The sequence below is a fragment of the Charadrius vociferus genome, unplaced genomic scaffold (assembly GCF_000708025.1).
Source record: "Charadrius vociferus isolate BGI_N301 unplaced genomic scaffold, ASM70802v2 scaffold411, whole genome shotgun sequence".
Classification (NCBI taxonomy): domain Eukaryota; kingdom Metazoa; phylum Chordata; class Aves; order Charadriiformes; family Charadriidae; genus Charadrius; species Charadrius vociferus.
In genome coordinates this window covers 575,477-590,055 of record NW_009646935.1, presented here as the reverse complement: position 1 = coordinate 590,055, position 14,579 = coordinate 575,477, and the positions used below count along the sequence as shown (strand labels likewise).

The following is a 14,579-nucleotide window of genomic DNA, read 5'->3' as shown; positions in this document are numbered from 1 at the left end:
ATCCCAATCCAATTCCGATTAAAGTTAATGGCGAGTCTTGCAAGCCTCAGATGGAAATCCAAGAGTCTGCGACACAGATAAAGCTGTAGCTTGACCTTTTTACGTTATCGAGTTCAGTAAGGCTGAACGATCATTTGCACCATACCAGATATAATCCAGACTCACTAGCAGGAAAGACAACTTGTAATGTGGCTGTTCGTCACTTAGGCCACTCAAAACAACAGCTTATATCTTGAGGGACCAACGCTAATGGGCTTCTTAAACATAGTCCGAGATACAGCAGAGACCTGAGAGAAAAAAAAGCAGCCTTTGCTCTGCAGGACCCGTAACACCACCAGGTACTGAATGCCCAGGAAATGACTGCTGTGAATGGGGATCCCAAGGCAAAAGAGTCCCAGAACAGTTTGGCTGTCCCCTTAAAAATAGAAAAATAGGGGCCAGCTGGGCAAGATGTGCTGTGGACAATAACCACTGCTAACAGATTTACTGAATTAATGTCAATCAAAACAAGTCAGCCTCAGACAAAGGTTAGTGCGGGTATCTGCAACACGTATTTTGCTTCCTCTGCCTTACCAAGCAAAGATGTTAACAGACTTCGTAGCTCTGGTATAACCATGGACTTCAGCGAATTGCAGAGCTTTGCCATGATGATAAGTATAAATGCTTTACCCTAGCGTACACAGCGCTCCATAGTTCAGCTGAGAAGTATCATAAACCAAAATTAAATATGAATAAAACAAACCAAATATGACTTGAAGGTGCTAATGGCTTCTCCAGTCAAAACATGGATGGAGGATGCAACAGCTGAGACGTATTTGGATCACTACTACACTCAAATGCTTGCTTAGATTTATAATAATATAATCTGCTAATAAAAAGAGATATATAGAGAAGCCAAAATACTATAATAGTCTATTTGGGGCTTTGGCAATGCAATACCCGTAAAAAACCTGCCCTCAGGACTTACTGTAGAATCTATTACCCATTTCATTCTCAGCTTTCAAATGGGGGAAAAGTTTATTGTGATGAACTAGGTTCATATTATGGCCTTCTGTTTCCTCAGACTGGTAATTTTCTCAGTGCATATCCCACATATTTCTACTTTTGGGGAATAACATTTATCTGTATTTTTACACAGTGTTCATATAAACAGTTACAAGCTGTGACAAAATATAAAGTGAGACTTAGTGCATTACTATATTTTTGTTCTCCACTAATTTCAGTTTGAAGTAAGGATAATTTTAAGAAAACTACAGGGGAAAAAGAAATATCAGGAGCATTTTTGTAATTTATCAGATTTTTTCAGACCTGGAATTACAGCCTGCAGAAAATGACAAAGGGGATAACGGCTGAGGGGAAGCACTAAAACCTTTCCCTAAATGCCAATAATTTGTTGAAAACACAGTTAATACATTGATACGGGAGTAGTAGCTCAGAGTGCCTGCTGAAGTGTCACAGCATCACTTCTCTTGTGATTGTCCATTTCTGCACTGTTTCCCCATAGAAAATGCCTTTAGAGACAGTAGCAAGAAAACATCTCCCTTCCCATGCATGGAACGGCTGTCTTAAAAGTTACTCAAAGCAACAGTTCCTGCAGTTTCCAAACCAACGTCTGGAACTTGCATCCTAAAGGAGACCCAGAGCAAACAGTAGCAACCAGGCATTTCTTCGGTTTGTGGGGAAAACTCTCCACTGGTGTAAATTCTCAAAGCTTCATAAAATTAAATGGGCCTGGACTGATTTACGCTTGCTGAGGATCCGCCCCTTGTCTCACTTGCTGCAGTAGTGAATAAGATTTGTCTAATGCTGGCACAGAAATTTCAATCACATCTGCCATATGTTTTTTTGCCCGAGAGATTACTTTGAGTGAATCTATGAAGTGCTGGGGAGGAAATGCTTGCAGCCACAGAAAAATGAAAAATATTATTGCAGAGGAACTTTTCCCGTTTTACCAATGAAATCACCCAGTTTCCAACTCATTAATTGAGGCTCTTGTCGAGAATAATATTACAACTTGTTCTGTTCACATATATTGAGGGGAGCAGAAACATGGGGGACTTCAGTCTTCAAACACCACTAAAAAATGTAATTGGTCCTGCTGGACCTTACACAGATGCTGGTCCACACAAAAGCGCTCTGGCAGTTTTTACTGCTGAATATTCTATGTCCAAGTGACATGAACTCTTTGAGTAGCTCCATTAGGTTTCAATATAGAGCATGAGATCATTCCCAAGTCATAGATACGCAACAGGAAAATAATATATTACAATCAATTAAGTGCTCACATCCTGCAGCTCTGTACAAGGAGACCTTACTCATACCAGTATTCCCATGACAGGAAGTTTACTTGAACGCAGGCCAGTCAAACCAGTACTGATTTGCAGAATCAAACCCAAAAGCACTAAAAAAAGAAAAAAATTCGATGACCGTGTTTATCCTAAACTAGGTCACTGCGCTGCTTCTAACAATAGAATTTCCTATGTAAATTGATTCCTACTAATATGCTGTGACGATGCCTCCTGTCCTCATTTACTGCATTAGGCAGTTGCCAGCCTTATCTGGATCTTCTCCATCAAGCCTAATCCACTTCTTTTCAATTTCAACCTGTAGTTAGAAAACAAAAAACCAGGTAGAATTAGCAAAGGATTGGGCACTGAAAGTGTGAACTGCAGCAATGGCATGAATAAAAGCTTTGACTCGGAAACAAAACATTTCCAGACTCAAAACATTTCAAAACCACTGCTCCCAAAAATAGCTCAACTGAGGAAAAACAATGCTGCCTTTGCAGTTCTGTTTTTCAGCATCATCTTTGATCAGACAAGGAATTATTTTTTAATGATTCCTTTGCTCAAAGTCATTACCACAAATGCATGCAAGATAACGTTTGGAATACAAAGCACATTCGCCTTGCAAATACTGTATGGGGGAGTGGGGAGGAAGAAGAAGAGGAAAAGCCCTGAAAGTACCTGGCAATTGTAAAAAGCCTTCTGAACCACGTGTTTCTGGGGCTGCAGATCACTCTCTATGCCCAGTGACTTGACTTCTGTTCCTGAGGCACAGGTGTCATGAACGACGAACTGGACAGTAGCAAATGGGTACCAGTCAGATGGAATTTCCTGGTCTGATCCGAGTTCCAGTTTGTAAGATAGGCTGTGTGGATGATCTGAACCTTGGAAAAGAAAAGAAAAAAAACACCACACCATCAGTTAATTATCTTTTCTTGTTTACAGTGCAAGGTTAATCTGCCAGCAAGAGAGCACAGCTCTTTTATTAATGCAGAGCTGTTGTGATGATAAAAGATTATTCTATCTATAATCTTTTGCTACTTGGGCAGAAGGTGGCCCCTTACTCAGTTTTGTCTGCTTCAGCACGCTTTTCACAATCATGGCAGTTTTACAAATTAATTTACAGAAGATTTACCAGACACTTCCAGCTTCCGATTGAGAGAAGAGTATTACAAACTTAAGGAAGAGTATTACAAACTTAAGAATCGGTTGCTAAATTCAGACTATTAGGGAAAAATCTCAGTTTTCCCCTAAAAATACACTTCTCACTCTTGTAGAAAAATAAAAAGGCTCCAGCTTTGGCAAGGCAGACATGCTGCCGTGTCCAACAAACACCCGTTCCAAAGCTCTCTGCTGTAGGAATTTTACTGGAGCGTTTATTTCAAGTACTACAGCTATCTTGTGTAACATCATTTATTACAGTATGTCTATGGCAGGAAGATAAAGGCGCCACTCAGAGAGCTGCTCAAACAAGATATATCCCAGCTGCCAGCACAAGAGCTACCTGGACTGCCTTTCTAACTTGATTTGTTATGGGAAAAGAACATACCCCATTTCTTCCAAACAAAAGTATGACTAAAGTAACTGTCATGTTATAAAGCAGAGTCATGAAGGACTGCCCATGTAGTGCAGCGTATTCTAAATTGCTTTAATCCAGCCTTAGATCCTAGCACTTGCTTTAATGTTTCTTATACGTGGCAATGGTAAGGGAAAGCATTTCTCCTCCTCCTGGCACACAGGATCACCAGGGTGAAAAGCCTGCTTTCCAAAGAAACTGAGGTCAACAGGTTCACTATGTGCATGAGAGCAGTATAATAAAATATAATGAAAAGAATCCTTTATATCACAGCTGCCTCTCTGAGTTCTCCAGGGCAAATAGTAATTCTGCATTTCTCCTCCTCTCCAGGATTGTAAGCATCAGCATAGACAACTAACTACCATTTGGCTGCAGGCAGGAAAAAAAAAGCAGAGAAAGGGTTGGCTGTATTTTGTCAAAGGCAAACCTGGCAGTGTATATTTGGTTTTCATCCATTACACTGAACGGCATCTCAAAGTTCAGGCAAACACATCCCATTCTTTACGCACTAGCTTTCTCCAGTGGCAGGAATCAATTTCTATCAGAATGAAAGAAATACTGAAGATGGAGTTAACATATACTAAGCTTTATCCATCCCGTGGGAAAAATCGCTATAACGTGCCGCATCCACAGGCTCACGGGCATTTCGTAAGGCAAAAACAAATAAAAAAAGCTGCATCTCCATTGCTTCTGGGAGCCTTGGGTTGGGCGCAGCATCCTCTGGTCTGTGCTGCAGGTTTTCCCTGCAACCTGCCTCACAGCCTGCCCAACCCACTTCTGATTTTAGGAGATAATTTATGTTTGAACAGTTTGATGGGCAGAGTTCTGTCACACGTCTCCAACTTCAGCAGAACAAAGTCTAATCCAATAAACCATCCTCCCGATTTCATTCCACTTCTGGCATAAAGTCAATGGGTCTCCAAAAATCAAGGCTTAAAGAGAAATTCATGCTTGTCTTAATCGTACTCACTAAAACATTTAACGTGTTGTTTTCCTTTTGATTCATTATATAATTAGTGTAATTAATAATTCCCTCCCTCTTCCTTGCTGTTACACTCAACAGCACAGTTAAAACTTGACTGCCTGGAAGAAAAGGTGAGGGAAGGGAAGAAAGGAATAGGAAGTGTCCTTTGGATTATCAGCCCCTAAACTTCTGATGGGGAGGTCTCCAACTCTTTTTCTCCCTTCCCCCTCCCCTTCTTTTATCCATGTTTCATAGCAACAACCATAATCAGTAGCTTAAAAAGCTGTTTGCTGACTGCAAGCATTCCCCTCGCTGTTCAGTTGACCCCAAAGGCACACACACAGAAACACAGTAATGTTTACAGCCACCACTTTGGACAAGGGGCATGTCACTCTTCAAGTGCAGTCCTTCCCCATCTGGACTCTGTACGTGGCTGATTTACAAGCATCTCCTGCAGGCTGGCTTCCAGCAGTACATCCCATTCGATCCTTAGCCGAAATGCTGCTTCTTTATATAACTGCTTGTAATGTTCAAAGAAAACCTGAACGGGATTTCAGAAAATAGTGCTATATACACACCAACTAGAGCCCTGCACCATGGAAGAGGTCTCCCAGATGTCTTTAAAGAATCGTGTACCACAACGGAGAGCCAGCAACTGCTCCCCATGTAGAACAAGCTGCTTCTCTCTACCAAAGCACAGCTCTAACACATGCTCATAAGGAACTGGTTACAGAAATTGTAGGAAAAGGTAATACAACCTGCACTCATAAATTCAAGGGGAGGTCCATAAAAGGGACTGGTAGGGATCACTGCAACTAATACGTAGGTCCTGAGTTTGGAGAATGAAGCTCCCCTAAATATGCGTAGTACAATGGCACCCTTAAGGTGAGTGGGGAGAAGTAGGCGCCCGGCACTGGCCGTCACCACAGCCAGCACAGACGGATGGAAACCAAACTGAGCAGGACAGGCTGGAGAGATTGGATGAAAAAACCTCACCCCTCCTTGCAGACTTTGCAACCCGCCGGCTGCACCAGTCAAGGCACAACGCTTTACAACCCACACACACTTAAAAAATGACAACCACCACCCAAACCATGGGCCATGACCAAAAGCAGCAGCACTGTCCCCTCCTTTTTATGTAACAGCCTACTGCATAGTTCGCTTGTGCATGAATCAGGCTCAGAGTCACCCACACAGCTGTCCGGCAAGGCTGGTGCGGGGGTGGAGTGGGAGGTAGTGACTGTGATTTGTGCTAAATCAGTGCTACCGACACGTGCGAGACATTACTCGCACCTCAGAGCACACTATAGGACAGAGTCCTTCAAGGCACTAAAGCACAAAGATACCCGGTTTGCACACCCGTGAAGGTCTTACTCAAGAGAGTGCAATGCCAGGGACACACAGCGTGCGGCTAAAGTCTCAGAACAATAATACATTACACAGAGACAGGTAAAACTATAACTTTAGGGACTTTATTACTGAAATAGAGGAGGAAACAAAAGTCAGAAACAAGTATTACAAGCACCTGCCAGCTCCTTGAGAAGGAAGTTGGAGGAGGACTAAACAAGCGTAAGGAGATGATGCTTCGTCACTGATGTACACAGTGACAGGCAGATCTGTATACCTCTGTGATGTTGGCCTTGCCCATGATCTGCTGCTAGTCATCTCTCGCTGTGTCCAAGCCCATTTCTCCTGCACTAACACTCTCTTGGTCCATGGTCCCTTCCAGACTGCCTGCACATGGTAGAATGATTCCCCTGTTGGGGTGAGTGTCTCCATCCTTGAATCTGCCATTGTCCCAGCAACAGCTGTGGTGACAGCAACACCAGTGGTGAAGGAGACCAGAAGCAGCACCCCATTCCACAGCCAAACTGTGAGACGTCACCCCATCTGTGGTACCACAACCCACCCAAGCTGTGCTCCTTTTGACTCCCAGGACCTGCTCCACTCTCCAGTGGTGGTGCTGGGATGCTGCTTGGCAACACGCTTACTTGACCTGGTCTTTGTGCTGTTTGCTTGGTTGGGGTGCACAGACTGCACAATGTCAGCAACAAGTGAAGGGTTCTTTGTAGCAGCAGTTGCAACACGAAGATGGCACATCATGCCCTGGCCAGTAAAGCGGCACACTCAGCCTCTGGGGCTATGGTTGACCAAGGATCTGAGGAGAAGTGGTCTGCCCAAGGCATCTTGTAGCATCTTGTTTGGAGTCCATCTGTGGTAGTAGGAAAAGGGCGTCTTCCTGTTGTGGGAGAGAGGCCTATGGAGAAACAAGTAGCAGTGGGAATTGTCTGGAAAATTATTTTGTCTTCTGTGAAAGGGAATCCAGAAGTAACCACTGCTTGGAATTTTCCTGGATGGATATCTGATGGTAAATGAGCGATGGTAGATGTTCACTTGAGCCAAGGCATAAATGGGCCATTCCTCTTGGCCTGCTGCTAAAGGCTCCTGTGTTAGACATGGCATGGTTGTGGTTCAGTACTGGATAGCACTTAAAAAAAGTCTCTGGGCTTATATTCCAGCTAACCCACACCCATGAGGTGGTCTTAGTGCTGGGATCCGATGAGTTCTGGGGTCCTTTCTTTCCCCTAGGTGATAACCTGCAAAGGCAGAGATGATAGTTTTGGGATCTGGGTAAGGCTTCTGCTCTGGGTCCTCTGGAGCAGCCTCCACTGGACCCATTTGCCTACTCCCAAAACAGAGGGTTCCCCGCAGCCCATCCATCTCCTGTACCAACCTCAATGTCAGAAGGAGTTACTCACCACTTCACTTGTGAAGAAGTTCCTCTGCCCACTGCTGGGCTGTGGTAGGAGCATGCAGCAACTTCTTCCCGTCGGCTGTCAGACAACAAAGCCATCAACCAACACATGAGAAGATGGTGAGCATTGCCTTAGTTTTCACCTAAAACTGGCTGCTCCTTGTCATCTCTGCTCTGTGAAACTATTGTTTCCCAGGCCTTGTATTACACTGGAGTTAGAAGAAGAAAGAGAGGCTGCATGTACAAGATCTTTTTGCAAAAACACCTGTAACGCTGAATAAGCAAGATGTTGGCCAGAAAAGAGAAAAGGCAGTGGTGTGGAAAGACAAGTTGGATGAAGCAGACATGGTGTAAATCTGTACAGTTGCCCAGTAGAAGCTAAGACAACATATTCAGATGTGAGCCCAGCCATCCAAAATGTGGCCTGTCAGGCATCGTGGAGACATGACCATCTGGCCTGATGGAATCAAATCACTTCTGAAAGGCAACCTGATTACTTGGGGAGATAACTGGGCTTTTACTGGCTAACTCAGGAGACAGAAGCCCTGGGGTTTAGGTGTCTAGGCAACTTTAAGAGTTTTGTGAATTCAGAGACCTAAGTCTTTCCTGTTTTACATCTGAAAATTTGGCTCTTATTTCCTAAAAATGTTCCAAATTCTTGCTCTCTTTCTCTGAAGAACAACCACCAAAAAGGCCAAAACAAACAAAGAGTAAAACTATGAAACCACATTCAAACTGTCATTTAGCATTCATATAGCACTTCACAAACAATCTAACTTTGCTGCATTTACTCACACTGTTTATCCCTTATCCACCTGTATGAGTAGCATTCAAGCAACCTTGGTCTGAGAAAGGCTCTCAAAGCAATTCAGGCAAAAGAAACGTGCTGGTTATTTTCATTAAGCAGTAATTCTATTTTTGCCGAAATAGGTCCAGTTCCAAAAGTCTTATTTGGAAAATGAAAACATAAACAATTACTAAGAACAGATTTACGTTAGGATTGTTAGAAGTTAACAACTCCTGTAGCTACATCTAAATGGGTGCATGTATCCAACCTTCTGGGAGAAACGCATAGTAAATAGGGGAGCGGGAAGGTACCACTGCCAAGGAGCAGTTTGCAATGGTGCTGGTGCCGGGAGGTGGCTGCGCAGGGATGGAGCCCACCTAACAAAGTCATGGCTTGGAGTTTCCACCTAGACAGTTTAGAAAACAAAAAAGCGGCAGCTGAAGGTTGCTGGGAGCCACATCACCTCCCACACTGAAGTCCACGCGCAGATGCTAAAAGCTGCCAGCAGCCACAGGCTCCCCTGGCTCCATTTCTCTGTGTTGTTTAATCACTTCTTCCTCAGTGTGGCTCCATGAGGCAGAAGAAAAGGAGAAATAACCAGCTGAAGAATTGTTGCTTTACAGAACGACCCAAGGATGGAGCTGTCCTAGCAGGAAACACCACAGGGCACAAATTTACACACCAAGAGATTAAAACACAGCATTTCAAGGTCTAGTCTCTTCCCAGCTCCCTGGGCGATACAGGTGTATACAGTTTCTGCAGTGCAAAGATTGGCCCCAGTACTGTGCTGAAATCATAAAATGTTCTACATTTCCTTATATGATGCCCAAATTTCACAAATGTAGACTCAATTTCCAGAAATTTCACTGGATCAACCCTTCAAAGTCTACAGCTTTTTCACCTCTTTTTTTTTTTTTTTTAATAATGTTAACACTCAGGCTACAAACTCTCCATTTATATCTTGGAATAAGCATAAGCAGCTTCTAAAAATCTGCGGTATCTCACAGCTCACATAGACTTCACTTGGCCAGCACTCTTCCATCGAAGCACTTCAGTAGAATCCAGTGGATACTAACGTGCTTCAATGTCTATAAATGGAGTCACAATATAACTGTAGGCAACCTTTCGTTTTCCCTTTCTTCTTTTTTTCTGAAGAAGCCTTGGACAAAGGCTTTTTGAAAGCAAAAGCCTTGGCATATTTTTCTCCCTGCAGTAAACGTATTATGAAAGTTTACATATTTCTATTAGTTTGACTGCCTCCAGATTTTTGGCACGCCTTGGGACAACTCTATTTTTAAACTCTTAACCGCACACAGAAAACTTGATAGAGAGGTTTAAAATTTGTCCAGGCAGTATTACTACCAAAATGTTTTTTCAAATGCATGAACATTTCAAGGATACAAATGATTTTGCAGATCTCAGCCAGAGGAATTATTCAAATGTCAAAAGTTTAAGCTGCTTGTACTGCTTGTAGAAAATAATGTAAAGCTGTAGAATGCCACAAAACACAGTTCTTACTTTCAAAAATATAAATCTGAAGTTAATTGTGCACATCAAATCTTAAGGTGAACGAACTGCAGGGAATTAAAGACTTTGGAAGACTTATCATCTCCTTTAAAATTGCCTGACTAAATTGCTGACTTGATTTTGCAGAAGCAAACCTGCATTAAACAGCAAAGAATATTAAAAGCTACCCAAACAGGCAGTCCCATAAGCCTTGGGAAAACACATGGGTCACAGCAGCACGGTGCAAATTCTTGACGCCTGGAGCGCAAGACGCCTGTATCTACAGATTTTGAAAACCTGAAGAATCTTCTTCCGCCTGCTGGTTCTGCCACATCTCTCCATCAGCTCCTCTGCCCTCCCTGTCCATTTTCCAGTCTCCCCAACCCCTCCCTTACTGCCTCCCCTTATCTTCCCTCTCGCTGTCCTTTCTCTCCCCCCACCATTAGCTCTGGCTTGGCTCCCTGCCTCGTGCTGGTCCGTCTGCTGATGCCGCGTCTCCTCCGCTCTCCCGCTGCCCATTGCTTGGCAGCCACCGGCATCCTCTCCAAGCGGAGCGTGAGATACCCAGGTGACAAGCAGCATGCAAAAGGGAGGGCTTAGCCAATTCGGGAGGAACCATATGGCATTAGCCGCAGGTCCAAGCCGACCACAGCTTCTTCCAAAGCAAAAGAAGGGGAAAACCAGAGACGGCGTTAACATGACATCATTTCTGAATATGACCACAGCGACGTTTGTGCTGCTCCTCCCATGGTGCGCATCAATAGAAATCAAAAGCCACAATTGCTCGAGGTTTGAGAGACCTCATCGCCTAAGCAAGACCAATCTGCACGCAAAAGGCACCGGTATTTCCGTGCAGCATCATTAATAAAAATACTAGCTCTCACCTGCCAGTAGCCATGCAATAAATTACACTCTCAGAACTGCCACATTAGCATGTTGATGCAGGATGTTTTCAAGTGTTCTTTTAATACCAGAACCAATCTAGTTCATATATAGACTCAGGATAATATTCCCTTTTCATTTCATTTCAATTTTCAATTCCCTCAGTTTTTCTATTCATCTGTCACTTATGTCACTGAAAAATCAATCAGAAGTATTCAAATATCAAACTGTAAAAAAAAAAAGTCATAATGACCTAAACAGATCCGATTAAATATAATTTACAGTTAGATTAAAATTAAAAATATATATATATATCCTCATGAGTTGTTTTGCCTTTACTCTTATTTTTAATAGTTTTGAATGAGAACTCTCGCCTGCACACCCATCTAGCTGTCAAAACATGGGAGTGGATATGTCAACTTAATACTAGCATGCCTGAAACCAGGAATTAAGAAGCTTACATCTTTTCTGGACATTTTAGAGAGGTAGTTAGTCCAGGCAGTTAAGGCACTACAAGACTAGGACAAGACATTTGTTAATACTACACACTTACCACCTTCTTAAAAGTACAGATTTTACAAGTATTTTAAGCAAAATGCTTTCATAGATGGCCTTGTCTTACACAGATCCCCAAAGCCTCAAGTACACATAATACATATCCAAGGAAAGGATCAAGTGCCTTCACTCTACTCTTGAAGCAGAATAATATATTCCTCAAGAATTTTTTATGCCTTTAGAAAAGTACTACATAGGGCTATTAATCTGGCAACACGACTAAAAACTGGAATTTTAAACCCATATATTTATATTTCCTTTCCCCCAACAAATCGTATTTTCTCCATTAAATTAAGGTAAATTAACTATTTTACTTAGTGGGAAATTAACAACTCCCTCATGCATGACTATAAACTTAGCTGGTTTTCTTGCTGCAAGTTTTTAGTGAGGTACCACCACCTGAGAGAAGGAGAAATAAAGTAGGAGGCATTTTTTGTCAGTGCAGTTATTGCCATGAAGGTACAATCTCAATACGCAAACCCATAAAAGAGGTAACAGACAACAGCCTTTGCAAAAGTACGCTCAACTTGCTATAGCAAGTTTGACCACAATACCTTCTAGTTATGTATGTACCCACCGTTTCTTAAACGATGCTCGAAAGCCAAGACACAACAGTTACAATATCACTTTTTCTATTAACTGTGTGATACTGGGTGGGCAAATCATTTCACCTGCTGGTGTTTGCTTCCCATCCCACCATTGCTTAGCCGGTAGATACAAAGCATAAACCCTTCCCTCTTTCTTACTATGGATTTGAGGTTTACTCAGAATGACGAGATCCATTTCCATGATATTGCACCTAACAATTACTGACAATAACACATCTGCCTCTACCCAATAAGGCAGGAAAATGTGCTTAAAAAAAAAAAAAAAAAAAAAAGGCTATATTCTCTTTTTCCCAAAAGGTTATTCCAGCTTCTACCAATACCACTGCACAGATAAAAACCCAAACTATGGAAGCTGATGGAGGTACACAAGCATAAAAACAGTGAAGACATGCACCCAAGCCCGTCATTTTATAGCGCAAATTATTTACTTGAGTTTTTATCTGGAAGCCTGTCTATCTTCCACACAACAGCCCTGTAGGCACTCTCGTATTTTGCTGTTCCAACCGAGACTTGTATTACGGGATCAGATTCAACCTCGTGTAAAGAGCCAAGGCACGCTCTCCTATTCATTTTTGCTTTTAGGGACTTCTGCCTTTGGAGGTTCATGGTCCAAAGTGCTTTGATCCACTGCGTGGGAACAGGAAAGCGTATCATGACGTTTTCACAGTATTTCACAGAGGGTAAACGCGTTGGGATCGGAGCAGTTGAAGACATGTTTACAAAAGCCTGAAGTTCAACGTATGCCCCCTGAACCACTACTGCAGCCTTCACAGAAAAGGGAAGATCTTGCCCGTTATACCGTGTCCTGAAACGCATCAATTCCAGCCTACAGCCATCTGGGGGCGTAAACTTAATAATTCGCGATTGCTCAAATTCCTGTGCTTTGACGCAGTTATGGAAATGGCAATCGAGAATATCAATCCATTTCTTCTCCTCCTCCTTCTCGAAGTAACGCTCATCCCTCTTCTGGAGCTCCAGGTCATTCAGGGTTAGAAAGCAGTCGGCACTGCTGTTCACAAAACACAAGCAGTAAATGTGCGTGATGACAGCACTTTCTACGAGTTTTCCTTCTGCCTTAGTGACTTTCCCCCAAAAGTTATCCACTATTTCCAGAGTCATTTCTTGCTCTTCATAATTCCTCTTTTGTCTAGAAACAGTAGGAAGTTTCATAAGCTCTTCCTCGACCGTTACGAGGAAATCGGTGAAGTCGTTATAATCCGTGGTGCCCAGCTTTAACATCTGCTCAACCTCCGGCTCATGGATCACTTCTACTTTGGGATGATACCTCCTTTTCTCTGTGTAAGAGACGCACTCGATCTTCACAGTATGGATTTTTCCTGAGACGTTATAGCTCTCTAATTTGGGTTCAGACAGCTTACAGTGTGGCTGCAGCTGGAATTCCTTGAAAGGTTTCTCCAGACCCTTCTCGTAATACATCTGCAATATGCCTCCGGCTAGGACACTGAGGTAAATAGGGCCCCATTGCCGAGAGGACATCATGTTCTTCTTTTCGGGAATCCTCAGCATGAACGGCCACCCATCCGCTTTCCGGCTCCTGAAGAGGCTGCGTGGGACGGCGGGGCAGAGCGTGTGCCACGTGTGAGCGCTGGAGACGGGTGGGCTTCCCGCAGCGTCGCAGCTATCGGCTTGCAGGTGTTCAAGCCTCTCGCAGATGTAGCTGAAGGAGCCCTGGTTAAGGCTTTTCTGATCGTGGCAAGTTTCTTTGTCTTTAGGATGACAGACACTCCTGTCGAGCGCTTTGTCCTTCCTGTGCGTGCTAACAGTAGCTGGTGACGTGCTGAGCGAGCATCCTTCCTTCCAAAAGGGACTGGAAAAAGCATAGTCACTATGGAAGTATGGGAAGTGCCCCGGTGCCGACGACAACTCTCCTAACTCCTTGCAGCTTCCTGGCGGATTTGGGCTGCCTTCATCTGATGATTTGGAGACTGGAGTCTTAAATGGATGGTCATTAGGTGAGGTGTTCAAGGGAAGGCTGCTCGGTTTCTGTGAGGCTAGGGACGAGCAAATCCCGGGTGATGGAAGAAGGTTAACATTTGATGGCCATTCAGGGATGGGATAAAGGATGTGAATCCCAGGCTTTGGGATGCACGGACTTGCCGGGTAGTCTCTGGTAGGTGTAGTAAGTGGGGAGTTGCTGGGAGGTCCAGGACTTAGGTAGAAATCAACTACAGGAGATGAGAGTGGAGTGCTGCCTGTAGAAGATGACCTACTTGAAGACTCATGCACACTAGACAGATTGAGTTTAAGGCCATTTGCTTTACAACTACCCTGATTATCAACCGATTTCTGAGGTGACTGGAAGAGTGGCTCGTCATCGAAGGTGACCCAATTTGCTGGATTTGTGGAACACATCTTGTTGGAGAAACTTGAGGTACATGTATCACCTGCAAACCATCTACAAAGAAACAACAGACATGAGCAGAAATAAATTCTCTTGAAAGACAAATCAAACCCAACCCATATAAAAATCAAACCACACGAAGCTCAAAATGTGCGTGCAGTTCACAAATCCAGTGTACTTTGTGTTTTACATCTATAATCTGAGATAGCCATGTAGAAACAGATAAACTGCCCGTGAATCCCCACTGCTCTCCCAGGTTAGGAATCGAAGGGACATCAAAGCATTATGGGCAGTTCAGA

The 14,579-nt window shown here is 43.3% G+C and overlaps 1 protein-coding gene across 1 annotated transcript; it reads right to left on the bottom strand.

Annotated features, from left to right (window-relative positions):
* Positions 1 to 2,445: 2,445 nt before the first annotated feature.
* On the bottom strand, positions 2,446 to 14,291 carry STON1 (stonin 1). The gene is made up of 3 exons (XM_009894819.1): positions 12,347 to 14,291; positions 2,967 to 3,169; positions 2,446 to 2,604 (listed from the first exon to the last, which is right to left on the bottom strand). The coding sequence occupies exons 1-3, from the start codon at positions 14,289 to 14,291 to the stop codon at positions 2,530 to 2,532; spliced, it is 2,223 nt and encodes a 740-aa protein (XP_009893121.1). The 3' UTR covers positions 2,446 to 2,529.
* Between the last annotated feature and the right edge of the window lie 288 nt (positions 14,292 to 14,579).